Genomic DNA, 22,188 nt, shown 5'->3' on the forward strand with positions numbered 1-22,188 from the left:
GAAATAATATAAACAACTGAAAACTGCATTTTGTTTTACAAGAAAAAAAAAAAGAAATCCTTATGAAAGAAGACAGGGTAAACACATACACACACAATAGTAAAACTGCAAAACAGTTGACACAGGGGGCAACAAGCCATAATGAAGGTTGGTTCACCTTACCCACAGGAAGAAGAGGTGGAAAGATGAATGGGGAAACAGGGATAGGGTGACAACCTGTACTGAGAAGAGCTATGCTTGTCATTAGCCTGTCAATGAGAACCAAAACATTACATTTCTTCCAGACTCACTGGTTGAATCTGCTTATCTACCTGGAACTTCCTGGGATGTAGTGAACCTTTTTTTTGGCACATCTGCAACCAAGTATCTCGTTATGAAACCACAAATAAAACCTGTATAGAGGGCAAGTTTCAAAATCTCAACAGTTCAGAAAATGGGGCAGAATAATTAAAGAGTCACATAAAAAGAACTTGATGGGACTCAAATTCAGTCCAAAACTCACTCAGTTTTTAACAGTGCAGAGAACACCACTCTGCTTCAGAGCATGGTCTGAATGCAAGATACAGCAACCTTACTGAAACTCTGGGCCTGGTCAGTGCCTGGATGGAGGGCAGCCTGAGAATACGAAGGCTGCCTCAGGCTCCATGATGAAAGAAGGTGGGACAGATATGTGATAAATGACCAGTGCTCCAGAGGGTTGCCTCCAGCAAACCAAGACATGACTACTATCCTACTCACCGGTGGTAAATCTTTTCTTCAATAGTACCTGCAGTCAGAAGTCTGTACACTGTCACCTCTTTTGTTTGGCCTATTCTCCATGCACGCTCTCGAGCCTAGAATGGTAAGATGTATTGAGCAAACAGCATTTCTAGATACAAAATAGGAAAGAAGGGTCTTAATGTATTCATTAACATAAATGCACTAGGAAAAAATGGGCATTCTAAAAACTGTAAATCTGTGTTCCGGTGACAGGAAGAGGGGAAACCTTTTGGGGTTGCCCCTCGATGTTGTTGGAGACAGGGCCAGCTAGATAATTGACTTGTTATGCTGAGGGGTAACCAGCCCCCCAGACCAGAGCTGGAAAACCTGCACACACTTTCTGTTTTCTGTCTGAAACTGAACAGCTCCCTAAGAGCATAGGACAAGGTTAACACCGCAACCCACAAAACACTGGAACGAAACAGAGAGGTATGGAAGGAGGCTATCACACATGGGGACCCTAACTACCCTCACACATATAGCCTACCCTCAGTGGCATAGCTAGCGGGGGCGGTCTGCCCCAGGTACCACACTTGGGGGGGGTGACACACCACAAATGCCCCAACATTGCTAACATCACAAAGGGTAGGAGTAACCCCCTCATGCAATATACTGTTGGATGTGGAATTTCCAGCGGAATGCAATGCAAAATACCGGATTGAAATATCTCCTTTCCATCAAAAGTTATGGCCAAAAAACCAGAAATAAAAAAATGCATGGAACCCTATGGAAAATAAAACCGAGCCATAACGTGCGTTTACTCGCAAGTAGGCAAACTTGCCATAGTTTGCAGGCTGAGAGGAATCCAATGACACCAGAATGGTTCCTATCCAATGAAAGCAGCCCCCAAAAAACACCCAAGCAGGAAGTCCCTCCCTCCAAGCAGAGAAATGCACTGAGCCCTATGGGAAGAGAAAGTAAGCCACAAGGTTCCGTTTACTTGTGTGTAAAGCAAATGTGCCTTGGCTCCTGGTCGAGTCAGGCAAAGGGGAATGCAAGGCTAGCTAAATGGTCCCAATCTGATGAAAGTGGAGCTCAACAAATGTTCCAGAAGGCAGCAGCCCCCAAAGAATAAAACAGGCTACAGCTGGTAAGGTCCATTTTATTTGTTTATAGACCTGTAAAGCCAGGTGGGTCCTGATAGTGCTATGCTTGAAGTATAAGAATTTACACTGAACTGGGCACTGGGGAGGGCTGAAATCTCACTGATATTTTTGTGGGGGGAGGGGTGTGTTCTTGCAGACAGGCTACAGAGAAAATTCAGTCATTGGAACAGGGCTGGTTTCCCCTTATTTAATTATCTGCTTTTCTTTAGTTATTTATAATTATTTTATTTTGCTTGATGATGCCACTTCCAGCCATGACATCACTTCTGGTGGGTCCTGGACAGACTGTCATTCTAAAAAGAGGGTCCCAGTGTTAAAAGTTTGAGAACCACTCTCAAAACAGGCCAATGAGACATCTGGGGGGGGGGCGCAACACCCTAGTGACCAAAACTCTGGAAATCGTGTCTTTTAAGAATAATAATACCATTTTCACAGAATTTCATTCATTGCTTGTGGGGAAATATTCACTGCATTTATTTTCTGGCCACTATTATTATTAATTTCATGTCATTATTACCAACTCTCAGTCTCACCTACCTCACAGGGTTGTTGTGAGGACAAAATAAGGGGAGGAACCATGTACACCACCCCGAGCTGCTTAGAGGAAGGGTGGTATAAAAATGTGATTAATTAATTAATGATATAATTATTAATTATGTTGTATGGGGTGACAAAAATTCATGGGCCCCAGGCGTCAAATGACCTAGCTACGCCTCCACCTACCCTTCAGCTACCCAAACCAGGACCTGTGTTGATCGGATGTCTCCTTTCCTCTTCCCAGAACAGGAAGGAGGGGGAAATCAGTGGGAAGGCACAGAATGGGAGAATGAGAAGATGAAGAGGACGACAAGGAGAAACAATAAAAAAAAGTCTAATCCTAGCCTGTTAAATACTGAACTTGTAAGAGCTCAGCACAAACCCTGCTGATGTAGCATGAGGCCAGAGTGGTCTGGGAGGCTGCATGCCCCCTCTGCAAAGGAGGAGTCAGGAATGCCCCCCTTCCTCTACCAGAGAATCTTCGCCCCATAGGAACTTTAAACCGCAAACGTTCCAAGTCTTGCGTGCTTCTGAATGTTCTGTCTTATTCCTCTTTTTGAAGAAAGGCTAGACAAATATATTTATGATTTCTTGACTCAAAGAAGATTTAAACTGGATTACTCATTAGGTCCATTCCAAATTTATGGTTCTTTTATGTGAAACCTACCTGTGTGTCTGTACTGGGATTCCAGTCAGGGTCATAGATAATCACTCTGTTTGCACCTGTTAGGTTAACACCAAGCCCACCAACTCGAGTAGTGAGGAGGAACACAAATATGGATGTATCCTGCAATATGCACAGTACAAGGTACATTTAGGAAAAGCTTCAAGTTGCATGTTTAGGTCTTACCACTTTAGCTGTGAATGAACATATATATTTTGGCTGTATAAGGCTGGAGTCCCAAGAATTTTTACTTGAGAACAAGTTCCACTGAAATCAATGGGGACTCATTTCTAAGTAAACATGTTTAGGATTAGAGTGCAAGGAAAATCAATGTGAACACAAATAAAAGACTGGGAATAAACCAAAGACCTATACACAACATCATCAGAAGGCACTGGAGGCTAAATGCTTGCAAGGTACAAATGTTAAGAATGATTAGTGAGCAATGTTGCAAGTACAGTTATTCAAACCAGAGAGCCATAGCAATGATGCAGAGAAGAAGCAAGGGTAATTATCCAAAAATGAATTCAGAAACAAAATTAGGTATCCTCAAATCTAGATGAAAGGGACAGTGTTTAGGCCTTCATATGCTAGATTTTAACCATATACATCGTATCCTAATATTTCAGCTCTTCAGGCGAGGACACGTGCAGCACATGAAATGGGTCAAGGTGCAAAGAATGTTCTTGTTCCCCATCCCCTCTATGTAAAGGAGAGAGAGCACTAAAGACTACTGCCATTGTTTCAGAACAGCCATTTGTCATTTTGAATAACTTCCTCCCCACAGAACTATTATTCAGAACATGTTAGGAATGTTGAACCCACAAAATATGTGTTCAGTTACTGAGGTTTGTCATTATTTTGTATAGCTGGATACATTCTTAACCCAGACTAAGCAGAAAGTTTAAGAACATGCACCTCAAATGGAGATCAGGCACTGTGTGCTCAACTGGGAGTTTCTCACCTCATTGTATCTTGCAATAAGTGGCTGTCGTGATGCAATTGTTGTGGTGCCATCCATTTTGAGGTAGGAATAGCTTTTCTTCCTTAGAAATGCTTCCAAGATGTGCAGCATCTGCAGTATAGAGAGGAAAGATTTTTGCTAAACAGAGCAACAAAATAAACTTACTGTCTTAAGTTGTAAGAATTCCTAGCAGAGGCTAAGAGCTGCTTTGCACATTGCTTTTAGAAAATGCAACTATGCATGCCTGTGTCACTTCTCTTGGGCAAAAACTGTGTCTGCATAGTCATGCTTTAAAGTAGCCTAAATTGCATGCTCTGCAGCCACATTAAAAAGCATAGTGGCTAGAAGACAAAGATGTGAATTAGGATTTTTCCAGTTTGAATCTCATTTCTGCCATGGAACTCACTATGGCTGCAATCCTATCCACACTTTCCTGAGAGTAAGCCCCATCAAACACAATAGGACTTACTTCGGAGTAGACCTGCATAGGAGTGTACCCTAGGTGGCCTTAAGCAAGCTAGCCCCCCTCAGCTGCAAAATAAAGATAATAATACCTAACTTAAAAGGTTGTTGTAAGGATTATATCGAGATAATAGATGTGAAACACTTTGCACACTCAGAATAATAGCTATACTCATACTATTATTAAGTATTGCTGTTAAGCAGTAGAACATTAAAACCCAGGTTTCTTTTAGAAAAAACTAAAAGTGATATGCTGTGAATATGACCGCAGGAAGGGAATTCCCCTACTATATGAATACAATCTGAATTAAAAACACACTCCTTCAGATGGATGCTGATCTCAAATGAGCACCAAAAAAGGGTTGCTTTTGAACATCAATGGCTTGAAGCCACTGCATTTCTTGGAGATTTCAGGAAACTAGCAACAAATCACAGCTCTGCAACTTGGACTGAGAAGCCACCAAGCATGGCTTGGCTGTACTTACCTGCCTAGACTGAGTAAAGAGTAGCACTCTGTGGCCCTGCTTGTGCCATATTTTCAGTAGAGACTCTATGACTATCATCTTCCCAGAACGTCTCCAGTATCCAAAGTGATCCTCTTCACTTAATTCTTCATCGGGTACACCCTTCAGAATCTTAGGGCCACCAGAAAAGAGGTCGGGATGGTTGCAGATCTTTCTCAGGGCTACCAGTCCAGAGAAAATCTATACAGAAGACACAGTCAAACATGTTCACATTCTTAAAATGTCCCAATTCTGCCTCAGCCAAAACATTACAATGATGTCAAAGCAAAAGAAATCTTTCATTATCAGAGAGATAGTTCACAGAGCTTGTCAGCACCAAAATGGGCAGGAGCTATATAAGGAGCGCAAATAGAGAGGGAAGCTCTCCACAGTGATTTCTGCATTTACTGCACTCTTTATTTGTGAGAGTCAAAGCAATTTTGTATGAAATAATCCAGTGCTTAGCAAATGTCTATGGATTCTGAAATCAGACTACAAACGATCAGAAACTTCTTTACTCATTTGTTAACCCTCATTCACTCAAATATGAAGCTCCATGCCAGCTTCATTACACTGTATCCAAATGCAGAGGCAACCCCACCAACATAATGGAGATGTCTTCAGAGAGCTGTTCCTGATATCAAAGCCAGTGAGGAAGATCCGCTTACTAATTTCAGCATGTTAATTTGGCTGTTGTGGCCAACAGGGCACTAGCGATGGCTGAAGGAAATTAGAGGATAAGAAGAACGGGAGAAGCAAAGCAGTTTGACAGTAAATGGAGAGGAAGAACATTTCTCAGTCATATAACCTGGCAATCCATTTCTTTATGAAGAGCTCTTTCAGTATCAATGTCCAACTACCTAATTTTATCTCCACTGACCTGCATTTCTCCATTGAGAATCTGATAAACTTCTTTGGAATCAATAAAGTTTTTGTAAACTTGGTACTGCTCATCTGTCAATCGGCAAAACAGAACCTACAGAAAAATACTGCAGAAGTTGTCACACACTGCCATCAAAGAACACGCAATACTTTGCAGTGTAAGAAACACAGGTCCCTCCCCCAAGAAGTTTACAGAATGCCTTCCAGCATTATAGTTTGCCTGATGCAGTGGCTCTCTGGGTCTACTTTTCAACCATCTACTCTGACCCTTATTCACACCCTCCTACTTCCAATTCTGCATATTCTTGTTTAGTTTTAAATCACACTTCCTCTTGCTGGGCCAGTCTTTCATTAAACTAATGAAAGTTTTATTAAGCAGCATGGCTTCTAATGTTAGGAAAAAGCATGTGAGGCCTCCCTGCGGGGGAGGGGAGGGCCCGCCCAGCCTTTCCGAGGGGGACCCCCTGGTGGAGGCCTCAGACTAGTTCCCCCACATTAAGGGGGGGTTGCGTCACCCGGTTCCCCCTCTTTGGGTTGGCAGCATTAGCTAGTCAGGAGCAGAGGCTGCTAGCAGCAGATCCTCCTGCTCTGTTAACTCCTAACTGCCCTGTCATCCCTGGCCTCCAGGTTTATGTAGGGCAGACTCCTCCCCTTTGGCCCCTCCCCTTCCCTCACAGGGATGATACAAAAAGGGCCTGTCTCTGGGCCTGCCCTCCCCTGGAATTACCACAACTCCTCCCCTTCCTCTCTCTGTTTCCCTCCCACCTCCTCTCACCTGGAGCTGCCAGGGTTGTTCCTGAGAGGGCTGGGAAGGCTGCTGCCTCTGCTCTGGTCCAGCAGCCTTCTCCCTTGGTAAGTTGGGGACTAGCGGGAGGAGGGGAACCCTGACAAAGCAGTACTAGAGCAAGTGAGTTGCCCTTGCTCTTTCTGCACTACCAGCATATTATATGAGTGGTATGTTCCACCACTGTCCCCACAAGTTGCTCAAAAGCATTTTCATTGTAGTGATGCCACTCTCAAAGAAATAGTATTATTATTAATAATATAAATATTTATTTATTACTATATTATTTTCTTTATTATAAAGAAATATATACACACACACACAACTGTGTTGCAACTGAGCTAGTACAGCTATACAACTGAGCTATACCTGTTCATTTTTATCTGGTAAGGAGAGATTCATTTTAACATCTGCCTTCATTCTCCGAAGCAAGTAGGGGTTAATGGTGTCCCGTAAAACACAAGCACACTTGTAAGCAGTTTTCACCTTTTGAAGGACAAGAAAAGACATATTACTGTATTGAAACAATATGAACAATACAAAATGGTTTATACTGATTGAGACAATATCAGCAGTACACCGATAGCAAAAATAGCTATATTTTCCTTCAAGCAGAAGAATGAACAGCATTAATCAATTAACTTTAAAACTAAATTGCCTATCTTAGCTAGTAACTTCCAACTACCAACTTCTAGTGAAGGAGATATAAAATGGGAACATTCAAAATCTGGTGATTTCTTACAATCCCAGATCAATTTTGCATCTGAAAACAGATTCAGTCAGCTAGCACCTTACGCCCAATTGACTTGCACCATTCAAATATATGCACTTCCCTCCCACCCCCAAACAGCAGTTTAAATAGTGCAGGTGATTCTGCCTCCCATTTGACTTACTCTGTTTATGCCCCGGAAGCTGGTGCTCCCTCAGTCATCCCAGGTCCCATGTGTCTCTCCTACTGTGACTTTAGTTCTTAAACAGACAGTATGTATTTATTGGATTTAAGGGAAACTATACGCGATTTTTTACTTCTATTTAATTTTTTAGGTATCAAATGGTTTAAGGTTCATTATATCATACAGTCATTGTCAATTAACGAAAGTTGCAATCCTATACATACTTGGGAGTAAGCCCTACTGAGCATAGTGGATCTTACTTTGGAATATCTATGTACAGAATTGCACTGTAAGGTTTCGCTATCTTTCCTAATGAATTTCCTTTCCTAGCTAATGAATTTCAATACATACTATCGAAGATAAGTTTACATCATAGAAAATGTGTACTAAAGTCTATCAGGTTTCAAAGGGAGTTACACAAAAAAGAAAAAAGGTTTCTTGTGAACCGCACTCTTAACTTTACCTGAACTGGAGAGGCATTGGCATACCCTCCCATGGTTATTGGAACAGAGAACTGTTCCATGAAGACAGGTAATGTGCCCAGCTTCCCTGGAAATACAAAGTCAAAGAGGGACCACAGCTCTTTCAGATTGTTTTGCATAGGTGACCCAGACAAAATGATTCGATGGGGTGTGGAGAACTACAATAGGAAACAAACAAACACTGTCATATCAAGAGCAAATGGTCCAAAATGTACTATTTCTCCCAATGAGCAGTCAAATTTTAATCTGGAACAAAATGACCCAAACAAGGAACAATGTCTCCAAAACATGAAATACATGATAAATTGACATTTGAATACAGCTAACCTTTTTCACTTTGGAAATTTAGTAAAAACTAAATTTAGTAGAAGTAGTTAGTGATCTGGCAAGTAAGGTAGGATTGGGCTGCTGTTCAAAGTATGCCACTGGTCAAGTCAAGCTATATGCTATAGTTTCCCTTACAAATTATATGCTGTATATGCTGCATTAACATTAGCGCTCAAATACCTAAAAAAAACCTCATATATTCTCATTACTGCTTTGCTCTTTAAAAACATCTGATGTAAAAAACATGCAAAAGGGGGGGAATCCTAATTATTAAATTTACATACCATCCAGAAGACGAGAGGAGCCACCACACACTAATAATAAAATCTACACAATATACTACAGAATTTGGTTTCTTCTGTGCCAGAATTTAGAGCAGGATGGGGTAGTGAATGATGTGTTCAGCCTAAGATAAAGTCTAGCATTCACTTAAAAACAACAAAGATAGTGATGGTTTGATTTCAAGAACAAACCTGTTTGCAGGCAATTGTAACTGCAGCATTTGGGTTCCGAATTTTATGCCCCTCATCTAGAATCACATAATGCCAGTCATAGCCATGGATGTTGTCTTGCATCATGCGAATATATGAATAGGAGGTTATCAAAACACCATTACATGCTACAATTTCCTGAATCAGTTTCACCTGCAAAGACAAAAATATACAACTAGTTATGAAAATAGAAAGAAAGAAAAAAAAAACTGGGGTCAATGATATATGCATGTTTTACAAGCTGAGAATTTACAAGCATTTATCTTTTTTATTCTTGCAAAGCCCCCTCTTGCAAAGTTAGCTTAAGGCTGCACAACACAATCCTATGAAATCATTCATGAAAAGCGGATAGTCAAAGTGCAACTAGATGTCCACTTCTTTCAAATTATATTTGCTTCAGAGCTGACCCCAATCTGCAGAGGGAAGTGATGGCAGACCAACAGAAAAGCGTTGGTGCATGGAGGCTACACTGTAAGCAACAATCTGTGAGACTGTAGAACTTATTTGCTGCTTGTGTGGAGCACCAGAGAAGATGGAAGACTTAACATATATTTCTATACTTGGGGGACCATGAACTCATTCTAATATTTTATTTAGATTTTATATCCCAGATTTCAAGGGCAGAGATAACTTAAAAGCAGCTCACACAAATTTATAAGCTAATGTGATAAAATTAACACAACAAAATAAAAATATAAAAGAGGAATTCAAAATGCAAACATAAAAATCAACCAGGATACAAGAGCCAGAAAACAAAGCATGTAGAGGTATTTGAAAATTGTGATTTGTTTTACTCCATTGTAGTCCATTGTGTTCAGTAAGGCTGTAATCCTATCTTACTCACCAGAAACAAAGAGCTCTAAGTGTAAGTAATTACACACCCGCTGGAAATGCAAGATCTTTAACAGACTTCAAAGAGGAAGGAGACTGCCTTGTCAAACTGAACCCCTGAGGCAGGGAGTTCCACACCTTAGGGCATCATACAGAGAGGGCTCCTCTCATGCATCTCCACTAATCAAACCTCTGAAAGTGATGGGGCACACAGTAGGTCCTCTTCAGATGATGTTAAGAAGCAGATTGCTTAATATGACCTTCAGATATGTGGTCATAAGCCATGAAAGGCTTTAAAGGTAATAACCAATTTTGCTCATAAATGCACCAGGAGCCAGCAAAGTTGGACTTGCAAGGGTGCCCACATGGTTCTGAAAACTGGCCCTGGTCAAAAATTTTAGCAGCAGTATTCTGCACTAATAGTGGTTTCTATAAATCCTCCCTTAAACTGAGGACTTTTTGATTGCAAATTGTCCAGGTAGCCTTACTGAATGGGGGGGGGGCAGTTAGATGTAAATGTAATTACTGTATTGTTCCAGTATTATTCAAAATCGTACTGTGTTTTTAAGTTGCTGAAAGCCCTTTACAATACAGTATATTACATCAATAAGCTTCACATCAACTCTATAAAAAGGTAGGCCATTTTTATAATTATCCTATATTATCCCTGTTTTATTATTGACTTCATAATCTATCTACTGCATCAAGAAGTATACTACTTATTTATTTAAAGCACTTGTACTCCACCCATCAGCAGCCTTCCCTGTAAGCTGTGCAGCTGCACAGCAATAATCAAAGCCTGAGCCGCTTCCCTCTTGGGGCTCTGGAGGTTGGCAATGATGTCATCCCCCAAGTGCTTCACAGTCACTCCTGCAGAGCCATCACAAGGCTCTGTGCATTCTGGGCGAAAATACATTTTAAAAATGATTACGTGCATACACTTCATTTTTACTATTCCCATATAGCCCTGGGAGGGGCAGATGGGTAAAAGTGTGTCAGAGTAGCTTACAACAGCACTGCAATGTAGTCCACTGTTACAGGAGACTATAATTCAACTGAACATGGAAATTCTGAAACATGTACAGAACTGATTGCTCAGAGAGGTGAGCAAAACACCAGACTATAACTTAAGTCATAATAAAGATTACCTAGTCAGTTGTGTAGAAAACATTTGTCCATTTTATATAAAAAAGACAGATAATTTGACTGATATGAATTCTCACTTGCACATGAAGTTGCTCTCCTATTTCTTTACGGCTGAGCACCTCAGAAAGGAGTGCCCTTTCCCTTAAAGCTGGATGGATGGGGGAAAGTTATCCCCCTGGCTCAGTCTGGGATAGATTACACATATAAGAACATAAGAACTGCTACATATAAGAACATAAGTAAAGCTTTGCTGGATTTGATCTGGTGAGGTTCTACTTCTACTTCTTCTCGTATTATGTCTTTGAGATGGAAGGGGGGTTTCAACTCCTCTTATGCGTGCTTTAGTTGTGGTAATGTGGCAAACAACAAGAAAAGGGGACATAAACATCCTTTCACATTGCTATTGTAAATACTGTATATAAGAACTATATACATAGATGGTGCCCAGGCAGTTCCTTTTATGATCTAATGCTAGTGTAACAGCAGCAGCTCCCTCCACCACTTGCAGTATATTGGATCTATTACTATAGCCAGCCTATAAAATCAGCATTACATAGTTGGGACAACTATGCATAGAGCTATGTACAACTTGTAAGTTCTGAGGCATCTCCAGGTAGCAGAAGTGCTTGCACCTTTGCTTGCCAACAAAGCTGACAATGCTGTCACCCATTCCCCATCACCTGTATGTGCCTCAAAGGCCTTGGTGGATATGTGCTGCATAATATAGACTACAATCCTTTTCCTGAGAGTAAGTGTGAACAAAACAGGAATTACTTCTGAGTAGACCTGGTTAAGAATGTGCCCATAGTCTTTCTTCACTCACACTTAGTATTGAACTGCCCCCCCCCATTTTTTTTAGCTTTTCCTACTTAACATGGATTTTCACCAAACCAACCAAAAAGGAGACCCCTGCAAAACACTTTTAGCATTTATATCCTATACTGGCAAAAGGAGAAGTTTAAGTTATGTTTTGGATTGGAAGAAGCGACTTTGAACATTACTCCAAAGATGAAATGCATGAGGGCCACACCTACTTGGAACTCATTCATTTCAATGCCTTCTGCTTCTTCAGACCCTGACATGTACTTCCCCTGAACAACGCTGTCTGTCTTGTGGAAAAAAGGCTTAATCTCAACTTCAGTGTTGTTCCCAAAATACATTAGATAATTCCCCATCAACAACCCAGAAATAAAGTTAAATCTTTATCTAAAAAAGAAGAGATGAAACATACATACATACATACATACATACATACATACATACATACATACATACATACATACATACATGGTTGGTATATATATATGTATGGTTCCATCTGGTTGGTAAAATCAGTGGGGGTTCTGCCACTGTGTATTATAAAAGGATAGTGTAAATAGCATGAGCTCTCTTACCCCCATAGCAAAATCTGGCATTTTTAAAGACAGCGACCTGCATGAGAGACGTCAATACACTTCCAGGACACATTTGCAGTGTTTTTATTTCCCAGCAATGGTCTCTAGAATAATATAGGCATCTCTACCCACACACTTAAGACAAATCATCTCAGGCGATTTCAAATTAAAAGCTTGTAAAATATGTAACCTCTCCTAGATTTTGCAATTAATAGGGTATGTCTGCAATTAGCCTGACTTACAGAAGGCTGCTACAATGTTGTCATTAAAAGATGTTTTGTGAAAGTGCTGCTGTTATTATGGAGGCTCAGGAGACCAATCCCTCCTAGAGGGCAAACAGTGTAGTGGTAGAAAACAACAGCCATAAATCACACTGTCAGGCAGCAGAGAGAACAGGAGTAAAAACACAGGCACATGAAGGCCATTCACTGTAGACACAGCACAGCAGAGTCCTACTCAGGATTTACTGAACCTGTAATTAATTAAAATTTCCTTCAAGCCAAATCTTGTATTAAACAAGGATTTGTGCTGACAATGAAGGAAAACACAGAAAGGCAACCACAATTTTAAACACCACATATTCATCACTGACCACTTCCCCAATTAGGATAAAGGCAATGAAGGGTTTGCTGCAAGAGTTTTAAATTCTGTGAAGGTGGGGGTGGGGTATGTCTGCAGGGCTCACTGAGCCCCCAGAGCATTCTTCCTCCAAGCACTACCCAATGTTTTATAAGCATATTCAAAACTGCAACATTTTTTACTTCTGATAATGGAAAATGGTTTTACCTAGAATGATGGCAAGTACATCAAGGGCTTTCAGTGTTCTCTCAATGTGCTTATGGAAGTTTGGCATAAGTGATAAGAGATCAAGATTAAGCAAAATATTGTGCCATGGTACATGACTTAATTCATAAAGATGCACAGGCAAACTGAAGAGGTCACTTGATCTCCTATTGCTTCAAGCAAAATACACCAATAAAAGTTTTATGCTTTGGCTTTGTGTGCAACTCTCATTCATCTCAGTCAGGGACATTTCCTGCTCTTTTGCGTCTGTAATGACAGCAAGTCACTGCTTTTCAGAAACTATTCGTGTCAGGTCTCAGAATTCTCTCTCTCTCTCCCCCCCACCCCACACACAGATTGCTTAATCTTGCTGAAGCTCCTCTCCATAGAATATAAATAAAATATTTAAAAGATTTTACTGGTTTCAAAAACCTGATTACCTAATGCTGAAAACTACCTCATCGGAATGCTCATATAGTGTGTGAGTGTGAGAGAGAGAATGATCTTAATACATACATCCACCCACCACACTAGACACTGTTCCAGAACCAACATTCAGAGCGCGATACCACAGTCTTTCAAGACTGAAGGTTGCCAACTAATATGTATAAGTCAAAAATGCCTAAAAATGGATCCCGAAAACGTAAGTTGACTTACACACACATCAATATAGCTGGTGAGATTGCTGAGAGCAGCTGCCTGGTGAAGTGAGGGTGGAATTGGGCTGAGAAGCAGGATGCCGGGGGGGGGGGGAGAAAAGGAGCCATTTTACTTACCAGTAACTGTTCTGAGGCAGCAACAGAAAGCAAACAAAAATATTGTGTTTTTTTGCTTTTTGCTGCAGCCTCAAAACAATTCCTGGTAAGTCAATTTCAAAGAATTTCACACACACCAAAGTTTTACCTCCAACTTATTCAAGGGTCAAAGAAAATTCCATGAATTTTGGCTCAAAACCTTCCCTCAGCTTATCTGTGAAATCAACTTATATGTGAGTATCTGTGGTATTGCTCAGGAACTTTTGGGAGAAGTGGCTCCCAAACTGCATGCCACAGCAAACTCTCAGGGTGGCATGAGATGTCCCTGGTAGCCTCTTCTTCCTGGCTCTCCAGGGTACCGCCATCTTGGACTGCACAAGATATCACACAATCCAAGAAGGTAGCGCCCAGGAGAGGCAGGAAGAAGAGGCAACCACGGTAAGTTTGGAATCACTAGTCTAATCTAAAAAGTGTAATTAGTTAGTGGGAATAAAGAATTTGGGGTATGGTTGGAAGTTTAAGATAGAACACCATGATATGCATAGCACTGAGGAAACATCTTCCATGCTGGCCACCATATACAACAGTGATTCTCAACATATGCTGCTCAGAAAGAAACAGCACCCCCCCACACACACATGCACCTGTGTGCACCAAATGGTGCTCCAAAACAACAGAAGTTCATAGATGAGCAATCAGGAGACACCATCAATGCCAGTTTGCTATGCGGCTGGGCTAAAAGGCACCCTGAAGACCAAGCCAAGATTATAATAAATGATGCAAGGAGCATGGGAGTTGTGGGGTCAACAACCTGGCTTTCTTTTCAAGACACACTCTCTGAGTCCAGCTACACAAGAATTTATTAAGTAGGGAAGACTACATAACCATTGATCTATGAGCTGAACTACAGGATATCTGGGTGCACATGTGAGCATGTGCAAAATAAAAATCCAACTGGTTGCATCTTTTAGGAAAAATAATTCTGAGGGGAAGCAGTTCTAAGTGGAGACACAGAAGGTGAGGTGGGAAACAATTAGCCTTTCCCCTGCCTGCCACTTATTCATTCCCTCCTTGAATACCTTCTGTGGCAAAACCTCTAGAATCAAGAGAAACCCTCCTCTCCTGAGAAGTACAGAAAAAGAAATGAGAGGGGCCTCCACACAACTGCAGGCACAGAAAATGTATCTTGCATCTACCTCACAACTACTGCATGGTGGGCAGCAGAGGCCTCACCACATAACGATGGAAAGAGAAAACTTTTTTGTACAACGTTCTGCCCATGAGAAAGCAGCTAAGAACACAAAGAAAATCTGAATAAAGATCCCAAAGATAAATGCTGGATATCTGTGACTCGTTATATGGCTTGGGCAATGTTCAACATAAAATCTAAGAGGTGCTTCATAAAGCAGGTGCCATCTATAAAATACTAAGTAAGGGTAAAATAATGGTTGTTGGTTCACATACCTTATAAAATCTGAAATAAATACAGGTGTGAGCAACTTAACAATGGGGATACATTCTCCAATCCCCACTGTTATGCAATCAGGTTGTTAAGTGAACATTCAACCCAATCTAGTGCCTTTGTTGTGTAAACAGACATTCCCTGCCAGACACTGGCTGGCTGCACAGGCTACTGGAGACCAACTGCCTCTTTACATTAAGAGCCTCTTTGTTGTGTAAACAGACACTCTGCTGCAGGCTATGGAAGACCTGATTGCCTCATTAAGAGCCTCTTTGTTGTGCTTTGACCACCTTTGTATATTCAGTCCATCCTTAAGGAAGATTGTTAAGCATGCCTGTACAGATCCTTCATGTAGCAACTGCACAGGAGAAAGTTTGTAGGTCTGAATTTACAGAACCCTGAATGAACAGGAAGTACCTTTTTGTTGGTGTAAGACCCTGTCTCGTGCAGAATTGCAACTCTAAATGGAGGCCACCAAGTATGGAACTCTTTCACCCACTGATGCATCACAGTGGTTGGACACACGATCATTGTTGGACCCAGCCCTTTGAACCTATAATGGATCGTAAGAGAGAGCACCATGAAATGAGGATACATTACACAAGCCACAAGGAATAAGTGGTTCCCTTATGCAAAACAAAATACACAGTAATATCTTATTACACATGTATTACATGGAGAGATACTTGAGCAAAGGTTCAAAATGAGAATCTGAGTTGTTGGTCAGCATCCAAATAAGTAAGGAAGGAGGAAACAACATAGTCTGATCCTCATTTTGGATGTTAGTTGACCATTACTTTAATTTATACATGTTCTGGTTCTCAGGTTAATATCTCAGCACTATTTTATTGGAGCAGTTCCCCCATAATACCATATTAGTATGAGATCTGGGTTATAACTCAATGCACCATACTCTTCATTATGGATCACAGGATGTGACTAGTAATTGACTCTATTTGTTAAATTATTAGGAGTAGTTGATAATACGAAGGGAAAATACTACTGACCAAAACAATATCGGAGATATTTCCTTGATCACAGACCAGCCACACGTACATACCAAGAGTTAAAAGGAAGGTGCCCGAGCAGTTAGCAGAATCAAACTATTTTCTGATTTGTCCCATTTCTGAATTACATTTCATTAGCTATGGTTTTTAAGCTATCAGTTATGCAACTAGCAGCCCAATCCTATGCATAAGAACATAAGACGAGCCCTGTTGGATCAGGCCAAAGGCCCATCTAGTCCAGCTTTCTGTATCTCACAGTGGCCCACCAATGCCCCAGGGAGCACACAAGACAACAGTAGTGTTGTAGCGTGGGATTAAGCCAACCCTCCTAATGACAGGGTGTGGTGACCTGCTCTGACAGGTCTGGGAAGCACAGGGTTAACACCAGGGCCTTAGGTTGTAGTGAGTGTGCTGAACAGCTGCAGATACTTAGAGGCAACAAGGCCCTCTGGATAAAAGCAGCACCTGGATGAGGGAGAGTTTGTGAGTAGCAGAAGGAAGAAAGGTTGGAGGGAGGACTGACTGATGGACTACTGGACCTGCTGACTGACCAATGGACTAACTGACTGACTGACAGAAGAGCAAACGCACTACTGAAGATTGCTGAAACAGGGATGGCTGGAGACTGCTAGGTGGTGGAGAGCTGAGGGGGTGCTGCTGTACCTAGTAGAGCTGTTGCTTTGAGAATCAGAAGGAGGGACCCTACAGTTCCACAGGCAAGCTTCCCTGTGGTTACCCTTCCGTTAGCGCTGAGGGGTTAATAGTAGCTTTGTACATAGCTAGAGCAAAGCAAGTTTGAGCCAGTGAAACTAATTAGCTTAAAGTGGGCATAAGTTCTGTAGGTAAAGCTTGAAATGGGAATTTGGCAAAACATCCTGAAAACTGGAAGTAGCTTTGTTTTTGCTCTATGGGGCCATTCTGAAGCCCGCAGAGCGTGGATGCAGGCGGCCTCTGAGGGCTTTAGAATGCCCTCCAGAGGGGCAACTGGAGCCAAGTCTGGCTCAACATGGGTCTAGGGGACCCATGTTGAGCCAGGTCCACAGTTGTAAAATCTGTGAATAAATAGGCTCCACCTATATATGGATGCAGAAGTATGACAATATTGTGGTTGTTTGTTAACTGTTCAGAAAATGAAAGATGCCTCTTACACAGAAGAACCAAAAGAACCCAGGAATTTTTACCTGCATTTTTGCTAAAAAACCACAAAAGCTGTATAACAGCTTGGACATACTTTTCTGGAATTCTCATTAATGCCAGTAGGATTTTACAGAGAAAGCGTTTTTGTAAATCCCATGGGAATGAATGGGACCTTAAAAACCTAGCAGACCTCACATTCCTGGACAAATAAAAAGTTTTCACCTTGCACCTGAAAGAAACAGGATAGTGTCAGGCAAACTTCCTGGTGAGGAGGTTCCAAAAGGAGGGTGTCACAACTGAAACAGCCTAATTTCTGGTCTCTGCCTGCTTTACGTCTCAGGATGGGGTTGACTCAGAGCAAAGTCTCAGAGGACAATCTCAATAGTTGGGCAAGTTAATCAGGGAGGTGATTGTCACAAATATCACCCTTGGAGTAGGGAAGGACCAAGGGAGACCCCCAAACCAGCCAGGACTCAACACTCCTCCGCCTACACCACCTTCCACAACCCCCAAGTGCAGTGCTTATTTATTTTTGCTCACTCCAAGCCCCAGGTCCCATCATACATGTCCCTGGTCAATCACTGCACCCAATGTTTTATATAAAAGATTTTTATTAAAGCTTAAGGGAGCTTTAATTGCTCCAAAAAGACATAACTACATGCATCACAATAGCTTTAAAAACAAGAAAGATCTTACCTAAATAAAGGCTAAAACTACCATCTTACAGGTCTCAGTATTGCTTCCAATATAAAAGCTGTTAGCACCCTTCCCCCTGCTCTCTGTTTTCAGGCACCCAAGCCCAGGTTTTATTCTTTAAGTTATTAATACCCTACACCTGGTTAACCAACACCCAGCCTAAACCATCTTAAAGGGAAAGGGACTTGCCCCACCCCGTGACAGTGATAACCCTTTTGATACCCAGGACATTAAAGAAGTGGCACTCTGAATTGTGTTTATAATGAATTAGGACCCTGCAAACTCTTTTAGACCTGGCAAGAGATGCTTTATCTGCCTGCTAGTGTTTAGCAATAAAGCTTCACCATTTTGAACCAACAGCCATGATAATGATGTGGATCATCATAAGTCTATATAGAAACATACTCACTGTTCCATGTTCAAGAGCTTAAATTGTTATTGAAGTATGCAGCACTCTCAAAGGTATATCAATTATACAGTTAGTGTACCATACATACTATTGAGTTAACTGTGTATAGCATGCCAAAGAAAAACTGCTCTCAAGCACAATAGGTGGCTGCTCACCTGCCAAAAGAAAACAATCACAGGCTTTCCCCTTCTCCAAATTACAGTATGACCAAGAGCCTTCTGATGTTGCAGGGGGTCCTTTTCCCATGAGGACTGGGGCACTTCCCCCTGGAAAATGCATCTACAGCACTAATTTGGTCTTCCAGAAGTTATTTTTGGGATAATTCTAATTGTTGGGTTGATAGTAATAAATACATTTGTATTTGAGGTTCCTGGGATAGGTGGGAGGAGGAGGAAGAGTAAGAAGCATGTTAAAAGACTAAGGACCCACTCCTGTCCAACTTTCCAGCACTGGTACAGCAGCAAAGCAGCCCCTACATGAGGGAACAAACATTCTTTTTCCTTGCGGAGGCCTCCATAACTACCCTTCCACCACAGGATGCAGCACACACCCGAATGGCACGGCTACACCAGGGCTGGAAAGTTGGATAGGATTTGGCCCCGAGTCCCCTACATTTATGAACAACAGGTGCCTGTGCTGACCTGAGAAGGGATTTTGCAAGGATGTTCCTTGCTCATCTTGAATCTCACTTTCATCATCATGAAAACAAGGGTGACTTCCTGTAAAGTAGTCACCTGGTACCTTGCCAGAGCAAATATTTTAATGTAAAATGTAATAAATTGACCTAAAGGTATTACATCTAATTGAAAATCCCATACTGTGTAAACTATCAATATTAACATAATTGAGTTTGTAAGCAATCCATTTGTGCTAGCTAACCTTAGACACAATATTGACCCAAAATATCTGGTGAGGCTCATCTGTAAAATGAAGCATCAATGCCTGGAATTCATTAAGAGTGTTACATGTTTAATTTTTCCTGCCCTCCAGCTCCATTGTCTCGTAAAATTTTTCCTTTGATGTCCCCCACTAAAAGAATTAAAGGAATATTGTAATTGAAATGCCGTTAATAATTCACAGGGTCCTCCTCCACAGCAATACATCCAATGAAATATTAATTGAGCTCCACAGACTGACAGTCTACAGAAGAGCACTTGCCTGTAATTTGAACCACGAGTCCTGATCTTGCTGTAGCTCAGACCTGCCAAGAAAGCAATTATCTGGATGGTCTTGCCCAATCCCATCTCGTCTCCCAGAATTCCTCCCGCCTGCTGGCAGTGCAATTCCCAGAGCCACCTAACACCTGTCTGCTGGTACCTACAAACAAGAAAGAAAAAAAAATAAGATGGCAAATAGAGATCATAACAGAAAAGGACTCATGAATTAGTCATTCACGAGATTCTAAAGCGAGTTACCGTAACATGCTGCATGTGTGTTTTACATGAGGGTTGTATTTATAGTGTCATGCATTTTTTATGCCCTTAGACATTAGATGTGATAAACTCATTCTTCATGCAATGTTAAAGTATTTCTAATTAAACCAAGACATGATAATTAGAGGGTATTTTATTTCTTATCTTTAGTAAATGGTGCTAGAGTACCCCCTAAGTTTCTTCAAAGCAACAAGTACAAAAAGATTTTAGCAGTTTATCATATAGGACAATTGTTAAACTGTAATGGAGTTTGACAAGACAGGGAGATCTAGTTACCAAATGACCCCAATTGAAAGGAAAAAAAAAAGTAAACAGATTCTACGAACTACAAAGAGAGGGCTTTAATAGTAGCAAGATAATATCTTTTTGATAAGATAATATCTGGTTGGGCAGTTTGTTAGTTATTACATTTACAAATCACCCTTCTAAAGCACTCAGAGAAGATTACACTTTACAATGATGGCCTACAATCGAAGAAATATGATCCTAAAGCATGGGGATAGAAGAGGAAAACAAGCATATTCAGATACTAACACTTTCACACTGTTACATAAGGAACATAAAGTCCATGAAACTGACAGAGACTAACCTGGGAAGGGAGGGAAATGGCAGTTGGTTCCAGCCAAGCCACAATTTTAAGTCTCTCTATCATGTTCCTTCCTTAATCACTTTTTTTTCCCCAAGCTAGAAAGCCCCAAATGCTGCAGTTTTGCCTCATAAAGGTGTTCAAACCCTCTGATAATTTTGGTTGCTTTATTTTGCACCTTTTTCTAGCTCTACAATATCCTTTTTGAGCTGTGGTGACCAGAACGAGACACAGTATTCCAAATGTGGCTATACCACAAATAAGTATAAGGGCAATATTAGCAGTCTTTTCCTCCTCCCTTTCCTAATGCCCCCAGCATGGAATTTGCATTCTTCACCACTGCTGTACAATGGTTTTAACTGAGTTATCCACCACAACCCCAGAGCTCTTTCTTGGTATGTCACCAACAACTCACATCCTATCAGCTTATATGAGAAATTGGGACATTTTGCCTTGATGTGCATCATCTTACACTTACTGATACCAGGTGGTTGCTCATTTACTCAGTATATACAGTCCACTTGGAGAAATTCAAGATCTGTTTTGGTTTTTATATCCCAAATAGTTGGTCTCATCTGCAAACTTGGCCACCTGTAATTTGTGGACTACAGCAAATGCAGGTACGTCTCTGACAGTATTTAGTCAGAAATACCCCCATCCCTATGACTCTGGGTAAGTTGCATACATTTTACAAGTGGTGAATAGAGGATAACTTTAAATTAAGAAAACATAAGATGACTTGTTTCATCTTGCCTCATCCAAGGATGCTCTCCCTTCAGTACACCTGAGGCATAGAGTGATTATTCTGAGAAGCCTTTCTCCCAGCTGCACAAAATTCCAAAAACCTATGCTTTAGCAAGTAGCCAAGGGTGCAGGAAGACTGGGGCAAAATGATGGCTTAGTTCAACTAACTACAGGCAGGTGGAAGAGTTAAAACATTTAAAAAAATTATTTTAAATAAACATGAAAAAGGGTGGAGATGGATACCATGAGGAAGAAAGAATAGAACAAGTTGGTCTAGAAAGTTGAAAGTGCCCAGGTCTTAGCAAAAATACTGGCAGCAATTACAAGCAAAACTGAAAGCAAAAACAAAGCTCAATCGCCCCCAATTATATTCACTCTGATCCTCTGCTTCCTGAATACTATTACTCCTCTCTAATCCCTGTGAGATAGGTGGAACTAGTCATGTACAGATTCAATCATGGACCAGATCACAAGCATTTTGGGGCTGAACTTTAACCTAGGTTCAATGAAGTCACAGATGCATCAGATTGGATGGTTTACGACCACCAGGGCATCCTTACCTGCCCTCTGACCTGGATGCCAAAACAACTCGCCCATGTGAATCCCATTAGATGAACTGGCTAGGCTACTTTTCTTAGCCAACTGAGTTGATGAGGTCAAGCAATTCACAAACTACCTATTTGCTTGGCTACGTGATCTTTCTGCAATGACACACATTTCAAAATGTCACAATGAAACAGAAGGGAAAAAACAACGGAGTGAGGGGACTTCAATCACCACCGTTTGTTTCCACACATCTCCCTCTTGCTCTGGTTTATCATCACAGGCATACCTTTTTATCAATTCCATCCACAATACAGCAAGGATGAGTAATCAAATAGGCAGTCTTATGGAGAGAAATGAAATTCTGATGCTTGACTTGAATGATAAACAGGCGAGGAGTGTTTCAAA

The 22,188-nt window shown here is 41.1% G+C and overlaps 1 protein-coding gene across 5 annotated transcripts in view; it reads right to left on the minus strand.

The window, feature by feature from the left end:
* Window positions 1–22,188, minus strand: part of ERCC6 (ERCC excision repair 6, chromatin remodeling factor) — a 56,638-nt gene that overhangs the window by 14,082 nt on the left and 20,368 nt on the right. For all 5 annotated transcript variants that reach the window (XM_066620985.1, XM_066620987.1, XM_066620984.1 and 2 more), the window contains exons 7-16: window positions 19,633–19,791; window positions 15,643–15,778; window positions 8,837–9,007; window positions 8,018–8,194; window positions 7,031–7,147; window positions 5,876–5,971; window positions 4,978–5,196; window positions 4,031–4,141; window positions 3,070–3,189; window positions 739–833 (exon numbers count right to left, since the gene is read on the minus strand). In XM_066620985.1, coding sequence (XP_066477082.1) covers window positions 739–833; window positions 3,070–3,189; window positions 4,031–4,141; window positions 4,978–5,196; window positions 5,876–5,971; window positions 7,031–7,147; window positions 8,018–8,194; window positions 8,837–9,007; window positions 15,643–15,778; window positions 19,633–19,791 — 1,401 coding nt within the window. The remainder of the gene's footprint in view (window positions 1–738; window positions 834–3,069; window positions 3,190–4,030; window positions 4,142–4,977; window positions 5,197–5,875; window positions 5,972–7,030; window positions 7,148–8,017; window positions 8,195–8,836; window positions 9,008–15,642; window positions 15,779–19,632; window positions 19,792–22,188) is intronic.

Source organism: Tiliqua scincoides, chromosome 3 (assembly GCF_035046505.1).
Source record: "Tiliqua scincoides isolate rTilSci1 chromosome 3, rTilSci1.hap2, whole genome shotgun sequence".
NCBI lineage: Eukaryota > Metazoa > Chordata > Lepidosauria > Squamata > Scincidae > Tiliqua > Tiliqua scincoides.